The sequence below is a fragment of the Juglans microcarpa x Juglans regia genome, chromosome 4S (assembly GCF_004785595.1).
Source record: "Juglans microcarpa x Juglans regia isolate MS1-56 chromosome 4S, Jm3101_v1.0, whole genome shotgun sequence".
Lineage (NCBI taxonomy): Eukaryota > Viridiplantae > Streptophyta > Magnoliopsida > Fagales > Juglandaceae > Juglans > Juglans microcarpa x Juglans regia.
The window spans coordinates 1,344,817-1,362,249 of record NC_054601.1 but is presented as its reverse complement, the minus strand read 5'-3'; the positions used below and the strand labels follow the sequence as shown (position 1 = coordinate 1,362,249).

Genomic DNA, 17,433 nt, shown 5'->3' with positions numbered 1-17,433 from the left:
CCCGTTTAAAGCGTTTTTCTTTAAACATTAGATGCCCAGTACCGTTACTCCTCCCTGCCTGCCACGTCGTACTTCACTGGTTTTAGTTTGTTCCATTTTTTAGAGTGATTTTGATTGAAGTTTAAGCTTGATTTCGAGGTTGGCTCTTCCAAGGTCCAAGGGACCTGCTATATGTATATATATACACATATATATGCTTGACTCCGGGGCGTCAGTTTCTCCTCAAAAGGTGTAGAAACGCAATCTGTAGCCGATGCAACGGCTTCAAGGCTTTCTATTGAGTCCTCCATATATGCATGCGTTCTGACATGCTTTTGATTGGCTTAGTTAATTAATAATTACATGGATTTCGTACGTATATCTTCACTCCGTCTAGGTGATGTCATCACTGGCCTGGGGTTTTGACTTCTGTCTTCGACAACAATCACCCAATTTTTAGTTGAAGATTCCTATGGAATCTTTAAAATAGGGTGTGAAGTGTACTGAATTAATATTAATAGACAATACCCTATGATTGGTATTTTAACAAAGAAAAATTAATATTGCCATTTCCGTAACCGTTGGTCGTTAAATCTTCCCACTTGTACCCAAATGTAACTCAACAAGCCCTTTTCACTTTTCAGTTACGCACGTCAGTTTGAGTCTATGGTGCCTTGTCTATAAAGATAGATGTTTTAATTATAAAGATATCATATAAAAATAAAATTATAAACTAACGTAACTTGATGTGATATATTAGATTGTAAAATTATTTGTATTGTAAATTAGATATTTTAACGTATCATATAAATTTATTTTTATGAAACTTCTTAACAATTGTAACACTACTTCTCATTCAAAAAATATCCTAGATATTATCACGGCATATATATATATATATATATTTGAAGGGGAAAAAAAAAAAAACATTTAGAGAGCCCAAGCAAGAGTTGTCTATGGCTCAAGATGAGTTCCATGATGCAATAATATTATTAAGTAATGATAATAAAAAGCCAAGCGACAAGAAAAATGGAAATCTGTTGGATCCTTATATAGATTCTTGTATGTGTTCCAAAACTAGTCTAGCTCGGGATATTCTCAAGGAAAATCATTCGGAGAAGAGAAAGTAGAATATAGGTTGGACTTGAGATTTGAGAAAAGGGTTGTATGTAATAATGTAAGTACTAGTCCTGAAGGTGATCATGTCGGCGTGATTGCCATATGCGACTCTAGCACAATCAGACCCCACAATCTGATACAGAAGAATATTTTGGATGTAAATGGGGAGACTGATTGTCAGCTTAGCATATGGGAAACAGGCCAATGCCTTACTTTGTCAAGCAGGACGCACTACTCTTACAAGAACGGTTGTTAGTTCAATACCTTCCTATATCATGTCCTCTATCTTGATTTTAAAAAGTGTTGCTAATAATATTGATCGATCTTTTATAAATTTTTAGTGGGATTTTTCGGAAGAAAATTCCACATCTAATATTCAAATCTTGGAATTCTATTTGTAAACTAAAGTCTATGGGTGGATTGAGTGTTAGACTAGTGTCTAATTTTAATCAAGCTTTCCTTTCAAAAATTGGATGGTAAGTGATCATCAATGTTAATGCCATTTGGAGTAGAGTTCTTGTAGGGAAGTACTTGAAAGGAACTTCCTTTTTGAATATCAGTAAAAAATACATTGATTCATGGATATGGAAAGGTATTCTTAAACAAAAAGACTTTTTGAAGAAGGGATTATGCATTCAGATCAATAATGGAGTGAACAATACTCAAGTATGGAATGATTCTTCGATTTTAACAATCCAAACTTCATTCCAATTCAAAAAGACATAAATACTCCAAAAGACCCATTTCTTAGAGTTTCAAAATTAATGATGGAAGAACCTAGGAGATGAAATACCATCCTTTTTCAAGCACTCTTCAATCAAAGTTTAGTGAATGAGATAGAAAAAATTCCTCTTGCTCAACAAAGCTTCTATACTCTTATTGATAAACCTGTCTGGACTTATCACAATTCTGGTTTGTTTAGTGTAAAGTCAGCTTATGCTGCCATTAGTTTATCTCATGACTAAAGTAGGATGGATAATAACATCACTCAAGCTGACATGTGGAAACATCTTTGGAAGCTCAAGATTTAGGATATAGGATAGGCTTACATTCCTCTGTTGGAAAATTCTGAATAATATCAATCCAACTCTATCTCGCATAAAGAATTTTGTGAATCTGGAAAATATAGACTGTCCTGTTTGTAATACTGGTGAAGAAACACAATTTCATCTTTTCTTAAATTTCTGATTCACTAGAATTTTGTGGCTTCACTCCCCTTGGCCATTAAATATTTCTTCTTGTGCTCAAAATGACACTAGCTTGTGGATTAACTACATCCTTGACCCATCTAGAACTTTAGGAATTCCCATAGAGGAAGAGCATCATTTTTAAATTTTTGCAATTGTGGCTATGGATAGTATGTGATTCCGTAGAAATAAAGTCCTTCACGAAGATTTCAAACCTAACTTATTTGATTTTATATTTTCCACTGAAATGATTTTCAAAGATCATTGTGATGCATGGTGCAATTTACATATCAATTCTAGCAAACAATGGGGAATTTTTTCAAAGGATCACTATCTAGTCACATTTGATGTTGCGGTCGGACAAAATAGAAGCACTGTGGCAATTGTATGTTGGACAACATCACGATCCATTCTCTTTGTTATTACAAAGCATCTCAATAGTCAAAATTCAAATTATGGGAAAGCAGAAGCAATGCTTATGGGAGTGAAAGAAGCCAAAGAAAGCAAGCTTGGAAAACTTGTGATTGCAGGAGATTTTCTCAAAACTCTCCAAGCAGTGAAGAATTCTAATTATATTCCTGACTGGAAAGTGCAACCAATAATACATGACATCAGGCTCATGTTAAAGGGGTTTGAGAAATGGGAACTCAGGAAAATATATCGAGATGAAAATTGATGCGCGCATTCAATTGCGTAGTGGGCTGTCTCCAACCAATATATTTGACAATATTCCAATTACTGCAATTCTACCTTCTTTTATTAAGTTTTCATAATGGGAAAGACCACCTTCTATGTTGTAATTTGGCTTGGCTGCTTAATGCAGCAGACTTTCTTTTTATATATACTAGATGTTGTTTCCACAAAAAAAAAGGGACTGACACTATAAGAAAATCGCTTATTTATGATCAGTTATTTTTAATAAAATAATTTTTTTAACTAAAATAAGTCTATTTTTATCGTAACTAGTATATTTCATTGTAAAAGAATGATCACAAATATTTTTTTTTCTTACGGTGGAGGAAAACAGGCCAAGATACTCTTTAATGGGATATTGATTATTCAAAGCTCATGCTACCCAGCTCGATCTAGGCTCTGCATGCTCGTTCTTAGCCCATGATCGATACAAGCTAGCAGCAGCTTCCCTGGTTAGTGGGGATATGCACCCACACTCCAATTCCACATTAATTTTGTCGTCAAATGACTCCACAATTGTCTAATTTCTACAAGCTAAATCTCATGACTGCTGGCTTTCTTTCATGGTGTTTGGGGGGCCGGCCACTTGTCAGAGAAAGGGAATCTCGATCTCTCTAGATCTTTCCTTCTGTTCATCATCAGTACTATATCATTGTTGCGTGCGACGATCATTAATTGCTTTAAGAGCTAGGATGCACGCACTCTGCATAATATATATATATATAGCATTATTGTCATGATTTCTTTTATGGATGTTTTTGGTGAAGACAAGTAACATGAAGTTACAGGAGAAAACGAAAAAGAAATGAAGACTTAGTACGACCATAAGAAACTCAGATACATGACATGATTGGCGCGCGCGCGCGCGCACATATATATATATATATATAATCGATCACTATATATACTTTCATCACTGTGCTAGCAAGGCTTAATTGCAACATGGAATTAGTTGCATGCTCATTGCTCAGAGAAAAACCTGCACACACACACACAGATATATATACGTATTCTAGCAGTCGTCTCAAGCAAAATACCTAGACACACGGGTGGCGGCCAACATATGTTCTATACAATATACCACTATCTTCTGCCGACACATGAGTCAAACTGCCTGCCGACACATGATTCAAATTGCATTTATGCAAGAGAAGAGCAATTAATATTGTTCGAGACGTCCTATATATAGAAGACAGAACAGCAAATTCGATCATTGCCAACTTTGAGAAGGGTTTAATATTTGTTAAGCTTATTTCGTTTATGTAAAAGTATAGTAATGGAACAAAGCCCTAGCTCTATAAACTCGATGATCTCTATATATAATCTTTACCCCATGCACTGCCTCCTTCATAAACAATATCCTTGAATCATTCAATCGTGGAGGAGCGCGTGAGGAGCGGCGCTTCCCGGCCCTCAATTTTCCTCCAGCCAACCTACCCCTTATGGATCTCCAACCAAGGGATGATCTTTATAATTTTTCTTTCGTTTTCATTCTATATTCAATTATACATTTTTCAAGTAGTTTGAGGCAAATAAGATATTTATGCCACATCATCTATTTTTAATCATCTTACGTTTTCTCATCAGAATGGCCGGTTAGTTTAAAAATTAGGATACTTTTCTTACTTCATAATATATATATATATATATATATATATTAATATCAGGGAACTCTTCAAGATAAGGTCTTTTGGATTCACACATTCACACATACAGAATAAATTCCGGTCCCGTGCACCGTCCAGCTCAAAAGTTTCCTTACACGAAACTGATTAAATCGCTGAATTTTAACGAGAAGTTATGGTCTCAAGTGATTATTTGCATATGAGGTGTTGAACCTTAAATCTTGAAGAGATCAATAATACCCCATGACCAAGAACTCATCACTTGTAATATAGTTGGAGAGTATAATGTGTTAGTTTTAATAGTTTGAAATATAAAACACATAGAACTTGATCATAGTTTATGCTTTATGTGCAGAAAAGTTTATATTATTTTTTTTTCTTTTAATATGATTAAAGTTAAATGTCCCGAAAAGGCACACACCCTTGTACATATCATCGCAAATCGATCCGGCCGGTTCAACTTCTCCATTCAATTATTGAAAGTTGAATTCTTGACAACTTTCTCACGACAAGTTGCAACAATGCATATTCTTCTAATCATGTGGGACCTAATTATTCATGTGTTACTCAAATGCAAATAATCCATAATAGTTCATTGATCTTCTTCACAAAAATCTCTTTCTTATTCTTAACCCATAAAAAATGCCAAAATCATACCAATTAGTTTGTTGATTCTATTTCAATATATATATATATAAAAGAAATGTTACTATATCGTTTCAGTTATATCTCATTTTGTCTTATTGGTATGGTAGTGTTATGTGATTTATTAAAAAAAAATTTAAAATACAAATATAAAAAAGTATAGATAGTTTTCAGACTTAATTTTATTTGAGTCTTGTAATATACAAGTAAGTTTGTGTACCAATATGTGTATTAATATTGTTGCCTTTATATTCTAAATTTAAATTAAGACTGTTTTCAATAAAATTTATTTTTTGACCAATTATATTAAATAGATGCGCGTATTAGTATACAAAATTACTTATAATTAGATTTTTTATTTTATTTCAAATATTTTTTTTAAACAAATCATATGATAACATGTTGTGGAACTCGTTAATAAAATAAAGTGAGCGATATAATAAAGGGCAGCATAATAGCTCTTATATATTATATAAATTGATTGAAAACTGAGAGGTTGGTGCAAACAAAAAGGACAATCGCATGCTGTCTATATAGGTAGATATAATGATATGATGCTTAGGTGGAATTTTTCTAAAGTGGGGCATTCAGGTCCATAATACTAAACTGGACAGCCAGATTCATGTAGAAAAAGCCACTAGAGGAGAGAGCGTGGATGGATGGATATAAAGGAAACAGAAGGCCTGAAAATAAGAGCAATGATAATATCACCTAGTTTGCCAATTGTAGAATAGATCAGTAGGTGCGAAGTCTACTACAATTGGTGCTTCTTTGAAAGAAACATTGATCAGTCGCCACTTGTTCAAAAAGTGTCAAAATGTCCCAATAGAAACATTGGGTTGCCCTCTCCTTCCCTTTTGCTTTTTATGCATTTACTGTAAAATATCATACCTTTTCCTATTCCCTTACATCATTTCCTACCTAGCTACCTATTATTTCTCAACGTCTCGTACCAATTAGGATCTCACCTTTCACGTGAAAACAAAAATCTAGATCTTTTAAGATACTCCCACATCTACAAAATTCCTACTTCCCAATTAATTTATATCTAGTCTTTGTCTAACAACTAATAAAAGAGTTTGCATAACATTAATTTTTATTATAAAATAAATCTAACAAATTAGATAAAATTATATCAATTTATGAGATTAATTTTATATAATTTATTTATAAATATAGTAGTATTCATTAAATTTTTAATGATAAATTTTATTTTTATTTTTAAGAAAAAGCATAGTACTTATACAATTCATGACAATATCTAACCTTACTTGGAATTAACCATCTTCAAGAATACCTCTCTCCTTCCTTTTCAACGGTTTACGACCTTTTTTTTATATATTTAAAAATTGTAAAATTAAAGTTAAAATTGAAAAAAAAAAAAAAAACCCAAGAACTTAATCTAGATTTTTTCTATTCAGCATCTTCTCGCATCACACGTGACATTTAGGGTGCGTTTGGTTATCAAACTCACCTCAACTCATTTCAATTCATCATTACAACTTTTTTAAATTCCAATACAAAATATAATAAACAATTCAACTTTTTCAAATTTCAAAATAATAATAATATTAAAAAATAATATTCTAACAATATTTTATCATCACAACTCAACTCAACTCAACTCACTTCAACATCTATACACACTCTTAATTTTATTTTTAAGAACTTTTATTACTAGTGATTTTATTGTTGCCGACATATTATTATGGGCCGGCCTGCCCAACTTCGAAAATCCACAGCTCAGGAAAATCCTGGACAGCATAGAAAGAAACCCCGCTTCTGTAATGCAGGCCCATCGTTGCATGCCCAATATTGGCCCATTTTCATCAGTAAAGCCACGTCGCCACCGGGCTTCCATTTGAAACCTCCAACGTTGTACGCCGCGAACTTTTGACTACTTCAAATCTCAGTTTTTATTGAAAAGTCGAGTCTATAGCTATTGAAAAATCTAAAGACTAGACTCTGATAAATAAAATAAAAAGGCAAAAGTGACTATGACCTTCAAGAAATATATCTAAATTTTTACAGATCATTACTCATGTTGATCATATCGTACAAATTAATATTATCGTATATCGTGGGAAACGTTGTAATTTTTATTACAGAGAAAAGCAGTAGTTGCTTCTGGTAGTAGTTTTGACGATCACTTTAACCGGCGGGGCAGTCTTCGAATCATACCCAACAGCCTCCCATCTCCGGCGAACCGACGGCCTGGGGAGGTTCTCCGGCATGATGGTCTCCAGGGAATTCTCTCGCCAAGCGGGGCAACTTCGTTTATCGCTCCATCTCGTGACTTGCTGACCGTTCGAGTCTACTGCGAGCTGCAAGGTCGACGTGTTTTCTTTGGCAATATTATTGGCAAAATGGGTTTCGTCAATGATCGTTAAGTTGCTGCTTATTTCCAATCCAATTATCATGGAAGCCATGCCTATAATGCATCGGTTTCTCCATGATTCTTCATTTTTCTTCCTGCGTAATACATACAGATATTAAACAACTAAATTAAAGTTGGTAAATGTAAAGACCAAAATGCATTGGCGGGTCATTAGGAGTACTACTACTCCTAGTTTGAGTTACCTGCATGCAACTCGGTGATTTACTTTTGGAGTGAGAGAAGGTTTTGAAGGAGGGGTTGCTGCTGCAGGAGGGAGATGCAGGCAGCAACTGGTTGCAAAGGCCATGATCTCTCTCTCTCTCTCTCTCTCTCTCTCTCTCTCCCTTCTGCTTTCAAGGTTGTGGGAGCGCTAGGGAGAGGAGTTTATAAACTAGTAGGCGGTGTTTTGCGCAAGTTAAGGAAGAAAAAGGGGGGTGTTTCGTGGTTGGTCAGATCACGGCAGTCGGCAGGAGACGAGAAACACGTGGGGTTTGGAGTATGGACTCTGGAGTCCTGGACCCCTCATGCCTCGTTCAAAGACGCTTCGTTGCTTGCCGTCTTGCTCTACCAACTCCCAAGTTATGGGAAAAGGAAAATGCGAGAGAAGTTATTATTTTTTTGTAATTGATTTTAATGGGTTTTAATTGCAGTTTAAAGAAATTAAGTTCTTGTTTATTTTCATAATATTTTCATTTTATCGCATTTAATTGTTATAATTTTTTTAAATTTATATATAAAATAAAATAAATAATTTAATTTTTTTAAATATCAAAATAAAAATAATATTAAAAAAATATATTTTAATAATATTTTATTTAAATTTTTAATTTTTATTTCAATTCACCTCATCTACAAAAATAAACGTGAAAGCGTCGGACTTAGTCGTGAGGCATATATACTGCGTTCGATTCGAGTGCATGGTTTAATGGGCAATATAACAATGATTCAAAAAAAAAAAAAAAAATGGGCAATATAACACATTAAAATTTTGTATTTTATTATGGGTGATGGAGCCGACCGAATACAACGACCTCTCCTACAAATCTTTTTGCAATTTTGCCATGCATAAATTATAACAATCTATATACAGGTAAGGGCGTCAAAAGACAAACCAAGGGATATTGGTTAAGAGTAAATTTATTAGTTATTTATTTTATCATCATTTTTTTATCATCTCATGATGTAATATTAAATATTTAAAAATTATTTTATTATATTTTATTTATAAACTTATCATTTAATATCACGTCATAAAATGAATTTATTATTTAATATTATATTATAAAATAATAAAAAGATAATAAAAAAATAGATGATGAATAGATTTAATCGTTGGCTAATATATCATATATCGCATGATGTTGATTGCGAGAGAGACAAAAAGGAAAAGAAAAGAAGGTGGAAGTAGTAACCAAAAAGGCACGATTTTAGTTTCCGTGGAAGATATCTCCCATTTATATTTTGTCGCAAATATGTGGAAATTTTCCAAAATGAGAAGCTGACGTTTCCCATATTTGGCCACAAAAAAAAAGGACGTAGTCGTACTACGTTAAACGTCGTCGTTACGTAGCTTAAATGCCACCGGTTGTAAGTCAAAATGAACAACAAAACATTCAGCTGTTAGCACAACCGGTGTCCCTCGCTCCCTCTCCCTGCAGTGAATGGCCCCCGACGTCTTCCAAGTTTCAAGGAGTCTTTAGTGTACCTTACACCTCTGATTCTCTCTTTCCCCCTCTAACTTTACCCACCCTTTTATCCAAGTTCTTGCAAATCCTGATTACCCAAACCACACATTTTCTTTCTTCTATCAGTGAAAGTTTAGTCATTTCCATCAAATCCCACTGAGTTGGCTCATTGTCTACTCACCCAGTGCTTCGATTTCTTCTATCGTATTTTTGTTAGCAGAAAAGAATCTTTTTGGAGTTAAAAGTTTTTCTTCTTATTGAGGCATTCAATTTCAGAGTTCTCCCAGAAACCCTAATTTCGTCGTTTTCACCCCCAAAGTTCAAATCCCATGTACTCGAACTTTCTTCAAGCTCTTATTTTGTTCCAATTTTTCTAGTCGAGCTAACTAACTAACTAAACCCCATTGGCTAATTGGGTTCTGTGTCAGAGGATGTGATGGTTGTCGTTTGATGACAATGGCGGCAGAAAGTAAAGGGTGTTTCGCCGGAGAGAATGGAAGCGAGAGTGACTGTCAGGGTCGGCCTCCGAACCCTTCCTCTGCGGCGTATCGGCCTTGCTTTAGTAACGAGCGCGTCGCAGTACCGTGCAACAAATCACTCATTCGCCACCCGTCTCCCGTGAGCTTTCTTCTCAAAGCAAGCCTCAGTTTCAATTTTCAAGATTCCTTTTTTCCTTTTTAAATCTTCCGTATTTTATGTTATTTTTATACGATACCAATTTAGTATCAATTAACTTGTCGAAGCTGAGCTCTGGCATTTGAATTGTTGTAGACTGTAGTTGATGTAGACGTTGAATTTTGATTTTATGCTTCTCTATTTTTGGCCTCTAGCTCTAAAAGGGTTCGATAATGCTTTTTTTGCCCTTCTTTTTGGGTTTTAAGTGTAGTACTGTATTCCTTTCAAATTACGGTGATGAATTGATGATTGGAATTTTTTCTTTCAGATTAAGACGAAGACCGCAGACGTCTCTGTTGAACCGGGGATTGGCGTAGAGAATCCTGAGTCTGAGTTCATTCCAATTGTGCGCTCTGGAGCGTGGGCCGACGTTGGGTTTCGTTCAAACATGGAAGATGTATATGTTTGTGTTGACAACTTTACGAGGGATAATGGGCTTTGGAATCTCACTGATGTGCCCAGTGCCTTCTATGGGGTAATTCTCTTCTCTTTTTGTTGTTAAGGACTGATCAACGCTTACTGCATGCCATACTTGTGTGGCTGATATACTTTTCAATTTAACGTGTAGGGTCCTTCCGGGGTGATTGTTTTATGCCTTATTTCTAAAGTTTAGACAATCGAATTATCCATGAAAAAAAAAAAAAAAAAAAGTAATCGATTTATATTCTTATTTTTTATTTTGCTTTTGGATCATTTGTAGTGATGGAGGTATGTATATAAGTCAGTTTTCATGCACATGCCAATATTTGTAAAATCCATTTATTGAACTGGAAATGCTATTGCCAGTTTTTCTATCCATTTCAATTTATTTTGGTCTCCCATCTTTCAAGTTTTCCCTTCTCTCTGAGAACTTGTATTCTCCTCTACTTCAAATGGTGGGTCATGGAGAATAGGTGTGATTGATGTGATTGCACGGTGAACATTGTGGCACTGGTGATGGTTTGTGGCACTATTTGTATGAAAAACTAATTTATTGTTTTCTCTTCGCTCATGATAGCTGGGTAGATTTACTGGAGATGCTTGCATATTAGTTCTATTTACCTGTTAGGTTCTGTGGCATTCTTCTTACACAGCTTTCACAAAATTGTTTTAAGATCGGAACAGTCATCTGTCTGTCTTGATTTTGCTTTCTAATATAATATTGCTATTCAAATACAGTATATTATTTTCTGTTCAGGTGTTTGATGGGCATGGAGGAAAGCATGCTGCTGACTTTGTCTGCTATCATTTGCCAAAGTTCATTGTTGAGGATGAAAACTTTCCAAGGGATATTGAGAAGGTTGTTGTTTCAGCATTTTTGCAAACTGACACTGCCTTTGCAGATGCTTGCTCTTTGGATGCAACCCTTGCGTCTGGCACTACTGCTTTAACAGCTCTTGTGGTTGGAAGGTTAGGGGCTTTCTACCCACCAAATGTACATGCACATTTCGTCCATTGGATATATATATGTGCGTGTGTTTTGTTTTCTAATTTATTCTTTCAGGTGTTTCCCATTTTTTTATAAGTAATTACTCCCGAGATGTAAGTTACTCTTACATTGTAGCATAAATTTGATGGTAGTTTCTGTTGGCAGGTTGTTTTGCCATTTTGTTATGAATTGATGTTATTTATTCGTTCATTGGTTGTATAATACACTACATCTTGTACTCCCTGAACTCCACAGTTTGTTTTTGGAGTTATTCTGAGATATAAGTTACTCTTACATTGTAGCATAAATTTGATGGTAGTTTCTGATGGCAGGTTGTTGGTGGTGGCGAATGCTGGAGATTGTCGAGCTGTGCTCTGCCGCCGTGGCAAAGCGATTGAAATGTCAAGGGATCACAAACCAATCTGTAGCAAAGAGAGGAAGCGGATTGAGGCATCTGGAGGTTATGTTTATGATGGTTACCTTAACGGACAACTGAATGTTGCTCGTGCCCTGGGAGACTGGCATGTGGAAGGAATGAAAGGTCAGGATGGCGGTCCACTCAGTGCAGAGCCTGAGCTTATGTCTACAAAACTGACGAAGGAGGACGAATTCCTCATCATAGGCTGTGATGGGATATGGGAAGTATTTATGAGCCAAAATGCTGTTGATTTTGCTCGGCGCAGGCTTCAAGAGCACAATGACCCGGCCTTGTGTAGTAAGGATATGGTGGATGAGGCTTTGAAGAGGAATAGTGGGGATAATTTAGCCGTTGTAGTGGTCTGCTTTCAAAGCCATCCTCCCCCTAACTTGGTTGCCCCACGCCCCAGAGTGCACAGGAGCTTTTCTGCTGAAGGGTTGAGGGAGGTGCAAAGCTTCTTAGATAGCTTGGCAAATTAATGGTGACGAACGCCCTTTTCATTTGTTGTTTTTAAGTCTTTTCAATTTAAAAATTTTGTTTTAGTTTTAGATTGAGAGAGAATTTTGAGTTCAAACTGTAACATATGCGGCAACAAGTCAATTAACATGATTTGTTGTTTTCATTGAAGTTGATTTATCTTCCATGTTTTCTTGCCTCTCGCACTTTCTGCTGTTTGCGCTATAAAGCAAGAGACCAATCACATGTTCATGATGTTTTCGATCGACTTTCATAGCTTTCGCAGTTCAGCATGAGTGTCTACAACATGCTTATATCATAAAGAAACAACAGATGCAACATTGACGACAGTACTAGTCTAGGTCGTGTGGTTGCCATATACGAACGACACTGGATCAGTACTTGATCCATTCACAAATACGTTGCAGGCTCGGGCATGTCCTTTTCCTACCGCATACCATAAATATATTTTGTTTCATTATCATAAAATGGTATTTCATAAAGAACCACCCATATAGAAAGAATTTGGTGGCACCATATTCAAAACTATTATCAAGCATGAGTTCTATTCACTCCCATCAGAATTGTAGGAGAGAATTGCATAAGCAGTTCATCTTCACACAGTTTAATCACCTCATCCTCAGGAAGCGTAACCATAGCCACCCTGCCCAATGGACCCTCACCCGGCAGAGCCGGAAAAATCAAAACCTGCCCTATTCCAAACACTGGCTCAACATAATAAGAAACCTGAATTGGGCGGAGCTTTTCAATAAATTCGCTGGAATGTATGTCCACAACCTCCAAGTTAGAACAAATCAGATCACAGCTATTCATCAATGGAGGTGTTAGGCTTTCGTTTTGTTCAAGCCACTCGATTAAATCCATGATCCCCTCACTGTCCATTTTTGCCACCACTTCTCCTATAGCTCTAGCAGCTTGTGACAGCTTGTGTTCTTCCAAACCATCCAAATGGACCTTATTATAGATCATGCAATTCCCAAAAAAAGCTTTGTGTAAGCCCAGAACTTTCCTTGCATCCAAACAAATGGACATGTTTAGTAGCCCATTTCTCAAACTTTTCACCTTGCTGATACAGACCCAGAAAAGCCCAGCTAGGGCCTCAAAGGGGGATGGGCTGGGCTTGTTTGGTGTAGCAGAGGAGGATAGGGTCATGTCCATGCAGGCTTGGACCATATGGTCGGAAAATGCTAGGGTTATAGTTGTGTGTTTTGCATCTGTGGATGGATTGGAATTGTGGAGGGAGAAGTTGTAGTGATCAATTAAGGCAGTGTAAGGCTTGTGGTTGGGTATTCTGTTACCAGGTCTTCGGGGAGGCAGTGGGTCGAAGAAAGGAGGAGCAAGCATTTTTCGTGGCAAAGTTGTGTCAGCCCAAGCCTTGATGAACATGGTAGCACAGGTGGGATCCGCCAGGAGATGAATGCAGCTCAGGCCGATCGCTAGTCCACCTTCTTCAAATTCTGTAACCTGAAGTTGAAAAATGATATTTAATTATAAGATTACAATTATAAAAGAAAAATAAAAACACCAATATTATTCTTTATGTTAACTGATGTAGCAAGTTTTCATATTAGTGGTATGTTTGGCGTGCCAATAAATAAGTTTTAATGCAAATCTTGAAAATATATTGATCTTTTGACTTGTCTTTGAGCATGAGGGGTTTATTAACATGACGTGATTTGGCTTAAGAAGTATCCAACCTATGATGTCAAAGGATAAGAACATATAGGTAACTACCTGAACATAAAATGTAGACCAAAAGTATGGCTTGTAGTACATGTCTTCCCAATGCACAAGCATCATCTCCCTGCCCCTATCAACACTTCCAAGCCAATCCTCCACGTTCCCTTTGGCCCTTGCTTCCACCATCCTCACTCCGGCATCGTTACACTTGATCATCCAATGCCCTTTGTCATTTTGGATTAACCTTCCGGTCATGATTGGAAAATGCGTAAGCACTTCCGATAGGGACTCTCTGAGCCTTTTGGTTATCTCTCCGGCCTCTTCCTGACCCCTAGGCCCTTTGTAGTAGCACACTACTCTAAGGTGGTTTTTCTCCATATGGCGATCCAAGACTGATAAGGGATGGTGTTTTCCAGGTTGGACTGGTTTGGTGCTGACAACTGTTCGTTTGCAGACATACATGATCTCGTTCTCGGCCATTATTTTTAAGGATATTGGAGATAATTGAAAGTCTGACTGTGTTACGTTTTTGGTTTCTTTGCGAGTGAGTTTATATATACTAAGAGAAGTGAGGGTGAAGGGTCCATTTGCATGAGTGCCAGAAAAACAACCTTTTTGTTGCTTTTGAGGAAAGTGAGGCTGTCATGAACCCTGAAGCTGTTAGGTTTTTTCCGCTCACGTTTCCGAATCCTCAAGAGGGTTTCTGATTTAAGTAAAACACCTAACGAAAGACGCAATCCAAAGAGGCAAAGATGTACAATCAGGTAAATTAGTGTATCGTTGCTGCATTTTTTAGTCCACTAGCACAAAGACATACAATAATACAAGGTCGCACAAAATTCTGGCAATCTGTTTTCATGCCTATACAGATTGAAACCCTCTTCGCGAGAAATAAACAAGAAACAGCCATAGATAAGATTGCATTGCTTAACTGAGGTCATCATGTTCCGACGAGAACGGCATTTTACACTGTTTTTGCAGGCCATGATGCTTGAGCTGACATAATAATTCCCACAATCACCCCAAACAACCCAAGTGCACTACCAAAGATTTCAATCACAAGAATCTTCACAAAAAGAGAGGAGTTTTGAGCATCAGACAGTGCGCAACTGCTCCCAATGATTCCCACACAAACCCTGTTTACAAAGAAGAATCAGACTATAGTAATGGGGAAGGTGGTATATATGTTAATCATGGCAAATCCAATGGAAGATGCAATGGAAAAAGACATTAACCCGCAGACGAGGTTTGCAAAGCCCACAATAATCCCAGATGCGAAGATTGCATATCCTGCTCTAAGAGACTCGGGTGCATAAATCTGTGATGATGGAACGCTCTCTAATTTTGTTTGTAGAATAATTGCCACGATAACCCCATAAATAGCAACAGCTTCACAAAAGATAACACTGAAAAAAAAAAGAATTGTAGCCATCAATACATAAAAAGTAGCTGATCCATTGTTTTCCATCTTATATTGAGAGATTCTAGAAACCTCCTATAAGTTGAAAGAAAGGGTTGGAAATTTTTGTACTCCAGCTACTTTGTTGTAATTTCAGATTTGAAGTTGAACCAATGTTCTCTCTTTGCTTTTTTTTCTTATTTACAATGATTGCTACAAGGCTTTTACTAAAACTAGACACATAAATAAAGATCATCTTCAAGGATATGAGGCACTGTACCTCTTAGGCTTAAAGATTTATCATGCATACTAAACCCGAAGAAAAGAGTTAGAGCCACCCATGGATGAGAAAGCGATAGTATCGTTCTCATCATAATCTTTCCAAAATCCTCTTAATGTCTTCTATGTCATCATTGATCCCTCATCCTGTTTCCCATAGGTTTTCAATTTCTCAGTTAATTATATTATTAAGATGAGCAGATTGGGAAAGTGAACCAGACAAAAACACCTGTTTAAGGCAACAACACTGATGCCCTTGAGTTCAATAAAGGCGTCAATCGGACAAATGTGGTTTGGGATAATTTATTTGCTACAGCTCAGCTCTTAGCACTTAAGTGAAAGCCCAAAGAAATAGAGTCCTTAACATGTGAAAGGGTTGTGCAAAATAAAGAGGTGTTAAATCCATCATACGTGAGTAAACTGGAATTATCAGACAAAAACCATCCAACTTAATAACAAGCAAGTGTAAGTACTCTTACGAACTTTAGATCAAATTTCAGCAAAAACCAAAAGCTGAAACGAACATATAGTAGATACTTTTTTTTTATGAATATAGTAGATACCTAACACTTGGATGAGACCACTTTGTAAATAAACGTGAGCTTGAATTAACAAAACTATAAATGCCGAAATGTCTACTATAAGTATTTGGCATTCAGTTATAGGGGCATTCATCGGCATAATTCTAAATCAACCGCACTTATCAAAAAAAAAAAAAAATTCTAAATCAACCGCACATTCGCAAGGTAAATTCGGAAATTCAAAGAGAAACCTAATCATTCCCAAAAATTAAGGAGAACAAAATTAAACGAGAAATATATGCGGCCATTATACCTAATTAGATTCTTGGAAGTAATACGAGGAGCTTTGACTGCAGCACCGATCAAGCTGCTTCCGGTAATATAAATACCCCTGCAAAATCCACGTCTCCACAAATAGAGGATTTACAAATCAGAAAATTTTTTTAAAAAAAAAAAAGAAGGGAGAGAACTGAAAATCAAAGACTTCGGGAAGCTAGAAAGAGTAGGAGTACCAGGCGGCGCCCAGGACAGAGACGCCAATGGCGACGGCGATGCCGATAGCGGAGAAAGTGTAGGGAGAGATCTTAACCAGGGCGTGAGCCCAAGTGGACGCATCTCTCGTCATTGCTGCTGAGCCAGACATGGTTCTTCCTCTACTCGGTCTGATCTGATCTGGTGGAGGTTGAGTTTCGATTTCTTGGTTTTTTTCCTAATTACTCCGTCGCGCCTATAGAAAAAGAAGTTATGGCGGAAGACGAGCGTGGATGTCGCACGTACTTATGTTCTCGCACGCGCGAGATTTTTTTTCACGCCGTCGTCCTTCCGTTTCTTTTCAGCTGTGGTTTTCACGTGAGAAAATGATAAAGTTACAATTCTACAACTAATTTGTTACGTAGTTAAGTAAAATTAAAATAATCTTTTAATAAAGTATTATAATTATATTAGTTGATTTAAAATGAATTGTAAACTAATTGTAAAGTATTTACATGTGTATCATTATTCTTTTACGTGTGTTTACAAAAGAACAAAAAAAAAGAAAGAATAAACGTGAATTCTGTTAAGTACAAATTTTAAATAGATAAATAAGTTATTTATAAAAAGAATGGATCTCATAAATAAAGAATAGTTTTGTTTATACTTTTAAGATGGGATCCATATTTTTACAAGGACTTGCTTAGGATTTGTTTATTTGAAAAATTATCTCTTTTCTAATTAAATGTCAAGAAGTGCTATACACCATTTCATTAGAAAAAATAATAATACTAG

General features: G+C 36.2%; 4 protein-coding genes across 5 annotated transcripts; 1 reads left to right on the top strand and 3 right to left on the bottom strand.

Moving 5' to 3' along the window:
• Window positions 1-7,260: 7,260 nt before the first annotated feature.
• On the bottom strand, window positions 7,261-8,017 carry LOC121262775. Its single transcript, XM_041165375.1, has 2 exons — window positions 7,829-8,017; window positions 7,261-7,720 (listed from the first exon to the last, which is right to left on the bottom strand). Exons 1-2 carry the CDS (start codon window positions 7,930-7,932, stop codon window positions 7,351-7,353), a joined length of 474 nt encoding a protein of 157 aa, XP_041021309.1. The 5' UTR covers window positions 7,933-8,017; the 3' UTR covers window positions 7,261-7,350.
• A 1,208-nt stretch (window positions 8,018-9,225) lies between these two features.
• Window positions 9,226-12,434, top strand: LOC121262280 (probable protein phosphatase 2C 22). The gene is made up of 4 exons (XM_041164679.1): window positions 9,226-9,928; window positions 10,254-10,460; window positions 11,163-11,374; window positions 11,726-12,434. The coding sequence occupies exons 1-4, from the start codon at window positions 9,761-9,763 to the stop codon at window positions 12,288-12,290; spliced, it is 1,152 nt and encodes a 383-aa protein (XP_041020613.1). The 5' UTR covers window positions 9,226-9,760; the 3' UTR covers window positions 12,291-12,434.
• Window positions 12,435-12,544: 110 nt separating this feature from the next.
• LOC121262278 (protein ECERIFERUM 26) lies at window positions 12,545-14,599 on the bottom strand. The gene is made up of 2 exons (XM_041164678.1): window positions 14,023-14,599; window positions 12,545-13,752 (listed from the first exon to the last, which is right to left on the bottom strand). Exons 1-2 carry the CDS (start codon window positions 14,446-14,448, stop codon window positions 12,820-12,822), a joined length of 1,359 nt encoding a protein of 452 aa, XP_041020612.1. The 5' UTR covers window positions 14,449-14,599; the 3' UTR covers window positions 12,545-12,819.
• A 124-nt stretch (window positions 14,600-14,723) lies between these two features.
• On the bottom strand, window positions 14,724-16,951 carry LOC121262283 (V-type proton ATPase subunit c''2). Of its 2 annotated transcripts, none has more exons than XM_041164687.1 (4): window positions 16,680-16,951; window positions 16,481-16,558; window positions 15,198-15,374; window positions 14,724-15,104 (listed from the first exon to the last, which is right to left on the bottom strand). In XM_041164687.1, the coding sequence occupies exons 1-4, from the start codon at window positions 16,808-16,810 to the stop codon at window positions 14,933-14,935; spliced, it is 558 nt and encodes a 185-aa protein (XP_041020621.1). In that variant the 5' UTR covers window positions 16,811-16,951; the 3' UTR covers window positions 14,724-14,932. The 2 variants fall into 2 exon arrangements, with proteins under 2 accessions (XP_041020621.1, XP_041020622.1); XM_041164688.1 differs by having other exon boundaries at window positions 15,204-15,374; window positions 16,680-16,947.
• Window positions 16,952-17,433: the final 482 nt, after the last annotated feature.

Bases quoted from the DNA above. Each gene is read 5' to 3' on its own strand.
- LOC121262775 (XM_041165375.1), bottom strand. From the start codon at position 7,932: ATGGCCTTTGCAACCAGTTGCTGCCTGCATCTCCCTCCTGCAGCAGCA. The intron at 7,721-7,828 runs GTAACTCAAACT...TGTATTACGCAG, and splicing joins AATCACCGAGTTGCATGCAG to GAAGAAAAATGAAGAATCAT.
- LOC121262280 (XM_041164679.1), top strand. From the start codon at position 9,761: ATGACAATGGCGGCAGAAAGTAAAGGGTGTTTCGCCGGAGAGAATGGA. The intron at 10,461-11,162 runs GTAATTCTCTTC...TTTTCTGTTCAG, and splicing joins TGCCCAGTGCCTTCTATGGG to GTGTTTGATGGGCATGGAGG. The intron at 11,375-11,725 runs GTTAGGGGCTTT...TTCTGATGGCAG, and splicing joins ACAGCTCTTGTGGTTGGAAG to GTTGTTGGTGGTGGCGAATG.
- LOC121262278 (XM_041164678.1), bottom strand. From the start codon at position 14,448: ATGGCCGAGAACGAGATCATGTATGTCTGCAAACGAACAGTTGTCAGC. The intron at 13,753-14,022 runs GTAGTTACCTAT...TTTCAACTTCAG, and splicing joins GGTCTACATTTTATGTTCAG to GTTACAGAATTTGAAGAAGG.
- LOC121262283 (XM_041164687.1), bottom strand. From the start codon at position 16,810: ATGTCTGGCTCAGCAGCAATGACGAGAGATGCGTCCACTTGGGCTCAC. The intron at 16,559-16,679 runs GTACTCCTACTC...TGGATTTTGCAG, and splicing joins TCTGTCCTGGGCGCCGCCTG to GGGTATTTATATTACCGGAA. The intron at 15,105-15,197 runs GTCTTTTTCCAT...CTTTGTAAACAG, and splicing joins AACCTCGTCTGCGGGTTAAT to GGTTTGTGTGGGAATCATTG.